Genomic DNA, 14,156 nt, shown 5'->3' with positions numbered 1-14,156 from the left:
TTTTAAACCTCATAAGGCTCATTAACCCACATTATCTCATTTTGTTCTCAATAGCTGTGTGAATTTGATGTCCTTAGATGCTTTTCACTGATGAAGAAACTGGCTCAAATAGGTTAAATAATTTGCCTGAGGTCACAAAGCTAGTAGGTCACACTACTGGGATCAAATCAGGTTTTCTGATTGCACGCCTAGTATGCATTCTTCCACCCCATTACTGCCACCACTGTGCCTTGCTTTCCTTACATCATCGTAAAGAAAATTAGCCAGTAGCTACTGTGTTTTCTTGCCATACTCAACCTTTCAAGAACATTGAAGAAATTAAAAGTAGCTTCTCTTTAGGGAAAGGTTAGAGATTATTTTTAGGGATTTGTTTTTAAAATTTGCATGATAGTGTCAACCCCAAGAATTATAGTCTGAAGGATCTTATTTCCATCTTAGAATGGTTAATGAAATCTTTTAAAAAGGGAGTGCTGGCCATTTTAACCTTATTGGAAATTCATAGTGGGCTGATTTACTAGCATTTATTGAAAGAATAAACATCTTATGTAGTCTTTCAGAAGCTACACAGAAGGCTCGTTTGAAACAAAAAAGAGAAAACTGGAAAATGCCTTTTCAGGTTTAGAAAACTGGCTTAGAGATAGAGAAGTAGGAATGGTAGCCAGCTGTTTCAGAAGTCTGTAGTAAGTCTGCTTTGTCACAGTTCCTCAGTGATCTGAGGTGCGGTGCCTGGGAAACATGGATGATAAGTATTAATACAGGTTCTTCATCAAAGTGTTGAAATGGCAAAGTATAATAGCTACAAAGAATTTTAAAACTGAATAGTGACATTCTATGTACTGTATAGGCGATTCATTTAGGTAATAACCAAACTACCTTCAAAAGAATGACCTTTAAGCTATCTGTTGCAATCCAGGAATTCTTTCAAGGAGTAATTATATACCTTTCTCTAAAAATACTGTTCTAATTAGACCTAGTTGTAGTCCGCAGGCATGTGGGTATGAACAGGAAAGTAAAGGTAATAAAAGTGTAGTGCATTTGCAGAGAAACTTATTTGTATAATGTTGGTTACCACTTTATTCAAGAAATACATAAAAGAAAGGAAAGAAAAAGGAAAACCCTGAAGATAGTTGCACTATGAAGAGACTGAACTCTTCAGTTTGAAGAGGTAGATAAGAAAAATGATATGATGGTAATCTCTAAAACTCTGAAATAATTACAGCCAATTACACTCTCTTTATCAGGGCTATGTTTGTCATTTTATATGATTTGACCCACAAACACATTTGGGGGTATAAATACTGTTATCTCCATTTTATAATAGAGGTATTTGGAGTATAGATAAGAAGTCAAAGTCACCCATCTATACAAGAAGGAGCCAGAAATTTATTCAGGCCAGGCCATCTAACTCCAGAACCACCTGGTCCTAATTACCATTATTGACTAGTCAGTAATCAACAAGCTTTTGTATCTTCCTGTGATACAATGTTACTACAAGTTATGAGAGAAACCAAAATGGCAGTAGTAACTTGTTTTGAGTAGTGCTGTAGAATTTAGTACATTTGTTGTAAAAAAAAACATGGGGACTGGTGTAATGATCCCATGAGAAAACTGAAGCTCTGAGAGACTGGGTGACCTATCTGTGGCCCTTTGTCAGACTAAAGAGGCAAAACCAATTCAGCCATAGGCTTCTTATTTCTAATCAAATAATGTCTTCATTACACACTTCTCCAGAAATTTACCACCTTCCTGGGATAGCATAAGTAGAGGCTTGTTTTTTAAAAGCTGGATTATTAATATTTAGGATATTCCTTAAAGCTTAGAAATGGGCATTTAAAAAGTTTATTACGCTGTTTTATCTTTTCATCTAATTCGTACTTGTGACATTTCCTATGGTGAATCAGTATTTAATAGTCAGGAAAACACTAAGTGAACATTAAATTGAAAAAGTCCACTCAGAAAACTGCATCCCCCAAATTGGGATGACCTGAAAACATTAACCAGCAGTCATATTAAGGTCTCATCCTTGACCTTCGATATAAATCTCACGGAAAAACGAGGACTGCCCTAGGGAGAGCCTTAGGGTTGCAGGGAGACCCTGGGCCTGTGGCAGTGCAGCGGCTATTGTGGTCTGCTCTGTCTGTCATAAGAGGAAGAGACAAATGAGCGTTTTGCCCTTTACTAGAATATAAAGACCAGAGTAAATAGAAATATTCAGAAGTATGCTCATGAGTGGCTCATATAATACAGGACAAAAGATTAAAATAATAAGCATTAGAAAAAACAAAGGTCATCAAAGATAATAACATTAAAGTGCCCAGAAAACCTAAATTGAACCTTGGAGGAGGTGGGAGTTTCTGATCAGCTTAGATCTGTTCCTGTTACAGTCCAGCCACATTGCTACATGCTAGTCTTGGCATTTTTTTTCCTAGTAGAAATCCCAGAACTAGATTTACTAATAAAATTTGAGACAATTGCTATGTATTACCTGGTACTGTGCTAAAAGCATGATAACTATATTACCTCATTGAATTCACTGCAATGCTCTGAGTTGGGTACTGTTACTACCTCCATCTTTTGAATGAAAAAATACAAGTACAGAGGCTGGCAGCTTGCTCCGTGTTAAGGAAGCAGAAGAGCTAGGGTTGGAACCCGGCCAGCACCCACTCTTTACTATGCGCAACTACAGATCTGTGTGTTTGAAAAGTCTGCCTGGAAGTTTATTTTTTAATCCAGCAGTCTAAATAAATAAGCACTTAAATATCTCAACATTTAAAGCTGTCAGATTATACCAGTCTGTACTCAGTGTCCGTATTCTTTGTCCCTCTAATGTCGTATATTTGCTAAAAGTCAGGTAACGGAAAGGGGGGCTTTCCCTGCTTACAGTAGAGTAAAATGTAGATGATCTGTTTTATACTCTAAGAGGTATCTTTTACAGTTTTTTTTCTGTTTTGATTTTTTTGTGCTTAGGGTTGATGGTGCATGTTGATAAAAGAATTACTCTGGCTGCTTTCAAACAACATTTAGAGCCCTTTGTTGGAGTTTTGTCCTCTCACTTCAAGGTCTTTCGAGTGTATGCCAGCAATCAAGAGTTTGAGAGCGTCCGACTGAATGAGACACTTTCATCATTTTCAGATGACAATAAGGTTGATTACAATAATTTTGAATAACTGGTCTTTTAAATGATAGATACAAGAACATCTTGCACTACATTCAAGTAAAGTGGAATAGATACTCTAAAAGTATAATTTTTCTTTGATGTTTAGTGGTTATTTTTGTTGTTTTCATTCATCTAACAAACACTTGTTAAATGTTAACTGTGTCAGTTACTGGTCTAGGTGCTGGGGAACCAAGGGTAAAAGATACTCCTGTTCTCAAAGAGCCCATTATTTAGAGAATTTTGGAAAACAAGCTAAACAATGGGTGAGAATGGGTTGTTTGTTCTGCTGAGAAAGTACATCTAAAACATGTTTTTAATTTATAGATTACAATTAGACTGGGGAGAGCTCTTAAAAAAGGAGAATACAGAGTTAAAGTGTACCAGCTTCTAGTCAATGAACAGGAGGTAAGTAATACACTTAAGAGCAAGATATAGTCACTTTTGGTAGTTATTAAAAATGTATGATGCAGACATCTTATTAGTAGTCACTTCTGACCTCTCCAAACCAGATGTTGGCATACTTTTTCTAGGACGTCTTTTGGTTGTTCAGGCCATACTGCCTCTTTGTAACTACTCAGTTCTGCCGCTGTAGCATCAAAGCAGCCATCAACAATACAGAAAACCAACGCGAGTGGCTATTTCCCACTAATATTTTATTTATAAAACAGGCAGGGGATGAATGTCGCTCTCAGGTCATTTTTTATCATGCCCCTGCTCTAAAGTGTAGCTACAAATGCTGGAGGGAGGCAAAAATTTCCTGCTTTTAAAAGGGGATTTGCGTCTGCTTATTTTCTGGGAACGATTGTGTAATGCTTCAGGTGGGTAACAGTTGACCTGTAGAGTATATTGGTTCTTTTTGTGTTCAGAGTATCATTTTAGTATTTAACAGGCATTTTTTTAGTGTTTATTTACCATGTGCTCAAAGTGCTCATATGAACTTCTTCGATCCTCGTTAATTAACTCTGTAACTGCTATTATTCACATTTTATAGATGAAGAAACTGAGGCTCAGACAAGTTGAGTAACTTACACAAAGTCCTACAACTTGTAAATGATGGATTAAGGATCTAACCAGGCTCTTTTTTAGGGAGTAATGAATAAAGTATTTCAGTTTCTGTGATACACAAAGCTTGTGGTGAATACCCAGAAGAAGAAGGCAAAGACTCTTATTTTCAAAATGTTTATGATATCTTATCGGGGACCTAGACAAATGTGAAAAACAAATGCAAATAAGGGGGATAAATTTTTCATGAAATGCCTCTATTCATTCAACAAACATTTTGTCAGGCACCAATCATATCTCTTGTATGTGATCCATTACAGTCATTTTGACTTACATGTTTCTTCCAAGTGTGGGGTCTCTGGGTACTGTTTCTCTTTCAAGACAATTAATGAATGTACTTGGAGAATTAGTTATGCATTTCCCTTATTTTAGTCCATAAAAATAATTAATTTTACTTTCAAAATTGTGATCATTTTATCACAAGAAGGGAAATATGAATGTATTATCTTCAGCTTACAATGACTGTGAGTAAGACTTTGTCCCTGTATACAGATTAGAAAACTGAAGTGCAGAAATGTTGAGTAAACTTGCCCCAGGCACCAGTGGAGTCAAGGTTTGAACCTAAACTCTGGCCCATAATTGTCACAGTATAAAGTGCAAATAAAATGTCTTGTCAATCCTTTCTTTAAATGTATAACTCAAGCTCTAACTATTTATGTTTCCAGCCATGCAAGTTTCTGCTAGACGCTGTGTTTGCTAAAGGAATGACTGTACGGCAATCGAAAGAGGAGTTAATTCCTCAACTCAGGGAGCAGTGTGGTTTGGAACTCAGTATTGACAGGTAAGGTGCAGTTGCGGTGTCATCCGTGATTGGAAGAAAGACCATGTGGTCAAGTGATAGAATTGGTATGATTTTCTAAAACTAGAAGAATTAAAATTCCTATAGAATTCAGAATTTTAGTACTGCAAATTAGTTTAATAGAACTAAGCAAAAGTACTAGAATTGTGTTCAAATTTCCTCTGTAGAATACTATTAAATTTGAAGTATTGGGAGCATTTTATTTTCTCCAGTTTTAATGAATAACTGCTTGACTTAAGCATTATTTGTTTTTCCTTGATGTTAGATCAATGTCATTTTCTTAAGTCAAGAATTTCAAGTTACAGTATTTTTAATGTCTTATCATATTTGTAGGTTTCGTTTAAGGAAAAAGACATGGAAGAATCCTGGCACTGTCTTTTTGGATTACCATATTTATGAAGAAGATATTAATATTTCCAGCAACTGGGAGGTTTTTCTTGAAGTTCTTGATGGTATTACTAACATTTTTGAGGGGGAAATACTGGTTAGAAATGCTCTAGAATTAAAACTATAGAAGCCTATAGCTTTTTAAGTCAAATGATGAGTTTTTTCCTGTATTTTCTCTGGATCCCATTTGCCTTTTAAATGTTTCTTTTTTCTCAAGGTTTTTAGAATACTATTGCTTCTTACGGGATGTTGCAATTTCAATGTTGTATTTTTAGTATCTTTTACAGAAAATGTTTCTAATATTTTCTTAGCCATGTTTGTTATTTAGTTTCTTTTTTCATTATGGCTTATTTTATTTTGAGGATGTGCTATTGATAATTTATCAGAGATTTAGAGAATAATGACTATATTAGTTTCCTAGACTGTCATAGTAAAGTACCACAAACTAGGTAGCTTAAGCAGGAGAGATTTTTGGCCTCGCTGTTTCGGAGGCTAGAAGTCTGAGATCAAGATGTCAGCAGCGGTGGGTCCTTCTGAGGGCTGTGAGGGAGAATTTGTTCCATGCTTCTCTCCTCGCTTGTGGTGGTTTGCTGACAGTCTTTGGTGTTCCTTTCTTGTAGATGTATCACCCTGATCTCTGCCTTTATATTCCCGTGATGTCTCCCCTGTCGGCTTACCCAAATGTCCAAATGTCCCTATATTGTAAGGACACTAGCCATTTTAGATTAGGAGCCACCCTAGTGACCTCATTTTAACTTGATTACCTCTCTGATGACCTTATACCAAGTAAGGTCACATTCTGAGGTACCGGGGGGGGGGGGGGGGGGGTTAAGACTTCAGTAAGTCTTGGTTGGGGGAGGCACAATTCAATCCATAACAGTGACCTAGAGGAGACACTTGTGTTTGTTTACATCATGGTTTTAATTGTCAAAATTGGTGTATTTAAAGTACTGGGTTTTGGAGGAGGCAATGTGGGGAAAGTGGCTTTTAGGAGGTGCTATCTAGGGAAACAACTGGTTTTCTATATTCTTTTGTGACTTTGCTGTCACTTAGATTTTGATTTTCCTTTTTCCCATAGAAATTAATATATTATAACTTCTGAATGTTTCTGTATATGATTGTGATAGTTTTCAGATGCTTAGTAATACTAACTCTTCACCTATTTCAGGACAAATTGGTTTAAATTTCAATGGTTGAAATTCTAATTGATTGATAAGTTGTGAAGGGAATGGAAATCAGGAAGGGTACTGTACGCTATCATGCAGAAGGGAGTGCTTCAGACTGTGATTCCTTCTCTGAGGGGCTGGGGCCTTGGGGAGTCCTCACTGTGTCTGGGTAGGCCAGGAAGGGGGACACAGAAGTCCCCCTTCTCGGGGAGGATTGAGTGTGTGTTAGCAGAGATGGATTGGCCAGAAAATGTCACTGAGAGGTGGGTGCCTGAGTCAGCATCCAGGATATATTTTAGCATCAAATAGTTGAGTAAGAAGTAAGTTATGGAATTAAATCTAAGAAGCATTTATTGACCTATAATTTGCCAGACACTGCTAATTCCTAGTGCTACAAAAATGAGTAAGAACTAGTGATTGCCCCCAGATATACATAGTCTGTGGGTGAACCAGAACTCAAAAGCTGTAATTCCAAAATAATAGGTACTACAGACTGAATCAGTATAGTTTGTTGTTGTATAAACCAGAGAGAAAGGTGGCAGTTGAGCTGGGTTTTGAAGAATCAGTAAGCTTGGGTGAAAATGTAGAGGGAATGATTAATCAGGTAGCTTGAGTGGAAAAAGGAGGTAAAGTGAAGACGATTTAACTATGATTTTAGATTGTGGGTCGTAGCCGATAGAGAGGCATAGATTGGCGATCCAGAGAAGAGAGTAATTGGTGTCCAACTGAAGTCAGGAGAGAGTGGAATTAGGAATACTGGTGGAAGGAGAGCTTGCAGAAGAGTTAGGAAGTATCTTTTGAGACTGCAAAGGAGAGTAAATTTTATTCTCAAAAACTCCTGGGGATAATTGGTTTCTTTTATGCCCAAATTTTAAGAGTAACACTTGAAGTAGGTCTTTTTTTTTTTTTTTTAGTCAGGCAACATAGAGAACGTTGAATTATGCACCTATAGAGAAAATGCAGTGGTAACCTAATCTTGCATGTTCTTAGGGGTGGAGAAGATGAAATCCATGTCACAGCTCGCAGTTTTGTCAAGACGGTGGAGGCCGTCAGAGATGAAGTTGGATCCCTTCCAGGAGGTTGTGTTGGAAAGCAGTAGTGTTGATGAGTTGCGAGAGAAGGTAAGTTCTTTCTAAACAGAGTGACCTAGTATACATTCTGTATTTTCCCCTGTGTGGCCCGAGAGGTAGCGTGCAAAGTGAGTGCCGGATACTGCTGCAGCGACCTTTCTTTGTCTCTGTCACATTTTGTGGCACCTTGAACCACACATTCCAGTTATTTCTGAGGGCTCCTGATTCCTTGAAAAATAACATCGGCTTCAGGCCATCCGGAAGTAGACCCTCAATTTCTGTTACTTGGATCAACGTTGTCCTAAGTAGTTAGGATTAGCTCGGAGTTCCCAGAATAAATTGCTGTATGTATTTTTTTTTAATGAGGCAGGTAGGATTAGATAGAGAATCCAGATGAAGGTCTCTTTCGAATGTTTTATTTTTAAAGGTGGGATTTGTAAAGATCTCTGGGGAAAGAGTGAATTATTTATAAGTGATTCTAGGCCACCTAACATTTTGGAAAAAATTTTATTTTGAAACTTCACACCAAACACAAAAATAAATTCTAAATATATTAAATTTATGTTAAAAATGTAATGAAATGATAAACATACTAGATGAAAAGATTTTTATCCTGGAGAGGAAAAGATATTTTTAATCATGATACCAGAAGCTTAAAAAAAAAAAAAAAAGATAGACTTACATAAAAATTAAATCTTTACACAGCCCCCCCAATTTTTTTTGAACAGTAAAAGTTAATAAATAATTTAGTTAAAAAATAAGAAAGGGACAAAATATTTGAAACATATATGAAACATGATGATCCATAATTTGTAAAGGGCTACTACATTAATAAGAAAAAGATGAATAACCTAATTTTAAAATGGGCAAAGAACATGAATAGGCAATTTGTTGAAGAAATATAAGTTAAAACGATAGTATTTCACCTCTGAAATTGATTAAGATTTAGAAATCAGTGAATACCTAAAGTGAAGTAATAGGCAATATCATATACCTTTGATACGTGATTAAAATGATACGACTTTTTAAGGTTCACTTTGGCATCGTCAGCATTCCACACGTGCAGCTCCACATCTGAGAACTAAGTCCAGAGGGGTACTCGCAGAAGTATGCAGGGGGTCATGGTGGTGTGTAGTGCAGCATTGTGACGGGGAAGAGTTAAAAACAGGCTTACTAGTTTACTTCCATCAGCTGGAAATAAAGTAGTTCGGTGGGTGAAGAGAATTGGTTACTCCATATCCTATTATTATAATAGGATGACTATTCTTATAAAATAAAGGTACCGTGTAGAGATATTTTATAAAGTTTTATGTTTTTAAATGTTTGCATAATTTATAAATAATAGGAAAAGCTCTGGAAGGAATTTACTAAATGATATTTCTGGGACATAGCCTTTGCAAAGTAGATAGAGGAGAGAATTTCACTTTGTCCTTTTTTCCTAATTTTTTGTATCAAACATACTACTTTTTCTTGAAAAAAATCAAGTTATTTGTATGTTGGGTAAAAGGAAAATAACTTTTTTAAGCAAACATATATTTTAAATGAACTCATATAATGTTTCCTTTCACAGCTTTGTGAAATCAGTGGAATTCCTTTGGAAGATATTGAATTTGCCAAGGTAAAGCCCTGAGAATGTTTGCACCAGGTTACTGTCGCTCAATAAATGTGGTTAATGGCGTGGTTTATTCCTTCCTTCTTTCTTCCTTAGGGTAGAGGGACTTTTCCCTGCGATATTTCTGTCCTTGATATTCATCAGGATTTGGACTGGAACCCCAAAGTTTCTACCCTGAATGTTTGGCCTCTTTATATTTGTGATGATGGTGCAGTCATATTTTATAGGTAACACGCACAGTGTTTTTGTTATTTCTAATAATGTAACATTTTTGTTTTGCGTAAGTGTCTTGTTTTTTATAAATACCTTCACTGTTGTTATAATAGAGAGCGGTTCTGACCAGTAGAAATACAATGAGAGTCACACATTTCATTCTGAAATTTACTAGTAGCCACATTTTAAAAAGTACAAAGTAATAGGTGACATTAATTTTAATAAAATGTTTTTAACCCAGATGTCCAAAATATTATGATTACAACGTGTAATCAATGTAAGAAATTACTTGAGAGTTGTTTTACACTGTTTTTCTTGTAGTAGGTCTTAGAAATCGTGTGTGTGTGTTACACTTCTAGCATATTGCAGTTTGGACCAGGCACAGCTACGGGCGGTAGTAGGCACACGTGGTTACTGGCTAACAAGTGGACAACACAGACCAAGAAGAAAAGGAAGTCACTGGAGCCTGGCAGATACGGGTTCAGATGTAGCTTTGTTATTGGCCTAACCCTCATCTGTGAAGTGGCAGCAGTGATGTCCGCCTTGCAAGATTTTGAGAATTAGAGCTTTTATCTCATTTTCAAAAACTAGCACAGTGCTTGTTATTAAATGGATGTTCGATAAATGATAACTATTATACTGATAACATGGAAATTATGCCATTTTTAGAAGTGAGTGCTTTGCTAATAAACACATTAGTAATCTACAACATTTTAGTATATGAGATTAATTTCATTGGTGACATCAGATTTCATTTTCTCACTGAGGAGCATTATAGTATCAAAGCATAAATTAATAGAGGCAGATGGCTCTCGTGGTCTAATATGTCATTAATATTTTAAATGTAGGGATAAAACAGAAGAATTAATGGAGTTGACAGATGAGCAAAGAAATGAACTGATGAAAAAAGAAAGCAGTCGACTCCAGAAGACGGGACACCGCGTAACCTACTCACCTCGGAAAGAGAAAGCACTAAAAATATATCTGGATGGAGCACCAAATAAAGATCTGACTCAAGACTGACTCTACTAGTGTAGCATTTTCCCTGGGGGATTTTGATTTTAATTAGATGGTTCACTGCTACTGTGTAGTGCCATTCTGGCCAGACATGGTTAGGGGTAACCCCGTGACACCAGCACTGATTGGACTGCCTTTCACCAATCAGAAGCCCAGTGCCCAATGGGCCACTGTTTTGACTTGGAATCATGTTGTGCACTATAGTCAAATGTACTGTAAAGTAAAAAGGGATGTGCAAAAAAATTAAAACAAAAAGGAAAACCTGCTACTAGAAAGGGGGGAGGGGAATGAGCAAACGTCTTTTTTGCGGACAAATGTGCGCATAGCCGCTAGTAAAACTAGCCTCAAACAGGATTCTGATAGTTTAATAATAAAAGCTGTGCAAAGGCCATGAATGAATGGGTTTTCTGTTTATTTCACTGATACACACATTACCTCATTGACAATTTGTAAGTAAATGCAACGTGTGTTGACTCTTGGAAAGCAGCAAAAATAGGAGCTGAAGAAGGAAATTCTTAGAACCAGCCGTAACCCCGTAAAGAATTGTGAAGTTGTGTTTTTTTGTTTCATTTTTTGCGAAGTATAAAGAACATTATTCTGGAACATCAAAACATTTCCTTTAGACCACTCCCAGCAGATGGCAGCTCAAATTGCTGAATATTGTAATTATAACTGTACTTAAGTTATGGATGTGGAGAATACGTTTCCCTCGTTCATTCAGCATGTAAATAAACTGACCCTGCTGAGTTAGCGTAACGGCAGTTCAGCTGTTCCCATCATGACGTGCATCCGTGCGCACCAAGAAGTGTAGCAGTCTGTGTAAGTGTCCTCCTCAGTGCCGGGTCCCATACCATTGTATCTGCCCTTGTTAATGAGGTTTCTCTGTTCAGTGGCTTTGGTTTTACTTCTTTTTGTACATTACTTTTGAAAATACACTTCAAGTTTGAATCTTATAGAACCCTTGTAAGCCCCACTTTAATTTTGGGAGTTGATTTGTAGTTCCATGTAGTTTAACTTTGGGGAAACTTCTTACCATCATGTGGAATAAACTTGCTAGTAAGTCAGGCCATAGCACAGGCTGATGCAGTCAACATGATTTCATTGCAAAGTCTATTAGAGTCGGCAAGTTTTTGCTTTGCTCAATTCAACTATTCAATGAACACAATTATACGTAAATTTTGAAAATGCCATCTAATTTATAAAAATCAATAAAGAGGTTTTGGTAAAACTTTTTCATGCCAGATGCTGTTTACAACAATGAACACGCCAATAAAACATTCGTTCATTCTGTTGTGTTATTTTAGTCATTAAACTTTTGTGGGTGAAGAATTGGGTTTAAGAATACATTTGTTTTCTCTAAATATAACATTTTGTAATGTGTACTGGATAATTATTTCACTTCTATGATAGGGTATGTTTACAGTAAAGTTCTCATAAGAGATGAAGAGATGTTAATATTTAACTTTGGAGGGTCCTGTCAATATTACAAAATCAGATTTTTACTTTTTTCCTTTTAAGAAATATATAATTAGAAAATAATATTAGAGGTTGGCTCTGCAGTTTGAATATAATAATTGAGAATTTCTTACTATATCTTAAAAGTCTTTTGGCATCCACAAGGGGAAAAAATCTTTTCTAAGGTATTTTTCTGGCTAATTTTTATTTCATGTAAACTATATAGCATTCTGCTCAGTCTGAAGTCCTGTTCTGAGTTTGCATTATTGGAATTGGTGTTCTCAGAGGAAAACTGGAAGCCTGTGGTGAGTTGTCTTTCAAGGTCACGGATTTTCTGATGTAACATGACGGCTCTTTGGTTCTGATCCAGACCTGCTTACGTGGGACGTGGGGGCTAATGAACTGGGTCTCTGCTTTCAAGGACTGACTGTGGAGCAGGGGAGGCTGTCAACAAAATTGGCTGTGGGCTTGTTTGGTTCGGTTTCGTTTAGTGTTCCTACAGAGTAAATGGTAAAATTCTTCTTATTCTGTGCCTTCTGCCCTGATTGTTGTTCTGTGTTTGCTGGCATGTTACAAATACCAAGAGTAAAGAAAATACATTTCGTTACAGAAAATAAAAAGTTAAAGCTCTTGCTTTTCAGTGCCTGATAGAGTGAGAACACAAAGTTGCACTTTAGTAATTTCAGTAAAGGGGCACTTAACTTTTCAAATGGACTTGTAATAGGAACAGTAATTTATGTAAAGGAGGTAAACGTGAGTCAGACCCCCTGAGAGTCAAAGGATCAAGTGAATACCCACGAGGCCAAAGGGCAGAGCACTAACTGGATCAAGTACCCAAGCTGGGCAGGACGCGGAGCCTGGTAATCACTCGCCAGCCTGGCCCTCCTCCCCGCAGGTCACCCCAAGGGTTTGAAGTGCTTTTACTGTGGGGCAGATGGGTTTATGTCAGCCAGCGTGTCCTGTGAGAACCAAATACCTACATTTCTGAGGCAGGTGTTGAAGATGAGGGGTGCATTCTGGCCAAAGGAAGAAGAGCTGTGCTTCCAGGACTGTGCTGTGGCTACCTGGCCTTTACAGGAGTTCACTAGTTGAAGGTCCACTTCACAATCTAAGGATGTAAACAGGATAGTAGTCACCGTGAGAGAAAAACAGTAAGTGAAGGAGCCTCACAGTACAATGTTTGGTGATCTCTTCGGTAATGTAATGGGAAGTACTTCAGAGTGCTGAGGAAGCAGGGGTGACCCGATGCCACAGCTAGGAAACGGTCACGGGGCTGCTGGTTGCCAGGCCGCACTGTTAGGAGTGGTCTTGTGATGCGTCTCTAGGCGGAGAGAGAAGGAGAGCGCCCCCAATGTACAATGTGGTCTAAGCTAAATGAGTGCACTGCGTCTGAAAGTGACTTGTGAATGTATGGAATACAATAAAACCTTTTATTCTGGTTCAGTTGCTAGTATTTCCTTTAATTGGCTACTGAAGTCCTCCCCCTGAATTTTGTCCTATTCAGCATTGAGACCCTAACCAGCTGTTTTGCTGTTGTGGCTTGCAAATTGTAGTCTAGAGAGTACATGGAATAGAAGAGAATCTGAAGTAGCAAGTTTTTTGTTTGCTAAATAAAACTGTTCCACCTAAACAATTCTGTGTAATTTTTGAAAAATCAATACTTTGGGCGCTAGCAGTCAAAAGGCTATAAATTCTGAAATGCAAAATTGTGTGCGTGTGTAGTTTTCCAGGGGGTTAGTATGATGGTTTTTTAATCGGGTTTATAAAGGAGTCTGCTTCCCAACTAGAGCTTGTACCCACCTAGACTTGAAGTCAGGTGGGGAAGAGGGGTGTTGGGATCGTATGGTTGGATACAGTGTTAATTTTCAGAAGTTGGCTTTGGGAAACCAGTACTTGACAACATCAAGAGTGCATTAAAGCAAGTGTAACCATTTAGAAAAGAACATAGCAATCACTAGGGGCCAAGCGAGGAGGGCAGAAAAGCGTTGAGGCAGAATGTCCCTTTCCCCTCCAGCTAACTGTGCAGAATGATTGGTGTTCACCCCTCCGGGATTTACCAGTGGACTCTCTGGCCCAGCCTGAAAGGTAGGGACCACGTTTGCATTCTGCGTCCTTTGCTCCCGACCTGCCCCCTCCCCCAGTACCAGAGGCACACAGGTTTCAGCCTCATTAAAATGCTTAAGTTACCCATTTAAGGAGTATCAACTTGAGATACAAA

The 14,156-nt window shown here is 37.6% G+C and overlaps 1 protein-coding gene across 2 annotated transcripts in view; it reads left to right on the top strand.

Moving 5' to 3' along the window:
* USP47 (ubiquitin specific peptidase 47) overlaps nucleotides 1-12,558 on the top strand; it is a 103,916-nt gene extending 91,358 nt beyond the window's left edge. For both annotated transcript variants that reach the window (XM_024558970.4, XM_045194312.3), the window contains 8 exons: nucleotides 2,968-3,143; nucleotides 3,482-3,562; nucleotides 4,885-5,000; nucleotides 5,352-5,470; nucleotides 7,562-7,692; nucleotides 9,212-9,259; nucleotides 9,350-9,480; nucleotides 10,315-12,558. In XM_024558970.4, coding sequence (XP_024414738.1) covers nucleotides 2,968-3,143; nucleotides 3,482-3,562; nucleotides 4,885-5,000; nucleotides 5,352-5,470; nucleotides 7,562-7,692; nucleotides 9,212-9,259; nucleotides 9,350-9,480; nucleotides 10,315-10,489 — 977 coding nt within the window. In that variant the 3' untranslated portion in view covers nucleotides 10,490-12,558. The remainder of the gene's footprint in view (nucleotides 1-2,967; nucleotides 3,144-3,481; nucleotides 3,563-4,884; nucleotides 5,001-5,351; nucleotides 5,471-7,561; nucleotides 7,693-9,211; nucleotides 9,260-9,349; nucleotides 9,481-10,314) is intronic.
* The last annotated feature ends 1,598 nt before the right edge of the window (nucleotides 12,559-14,156 follow it).

Source organism: Desmodus rotundus, chromosome 5 (genome assembly GCF_022682495.2).
Source record: "Desmodus rotundus isolate HL8 chromosome 5, HLdesRot8A.1, whole genome shotgun sequence".
Lineage (NCBI taxonomy): Eukaryota > Metazoa > Chordata > Mammalia > Chiroptera > Phyllostomidae > Desmodus > Desmodus rotundus.
This window is presented reverse-complemented; position numbering and strand designations above follow the sequence as displayed.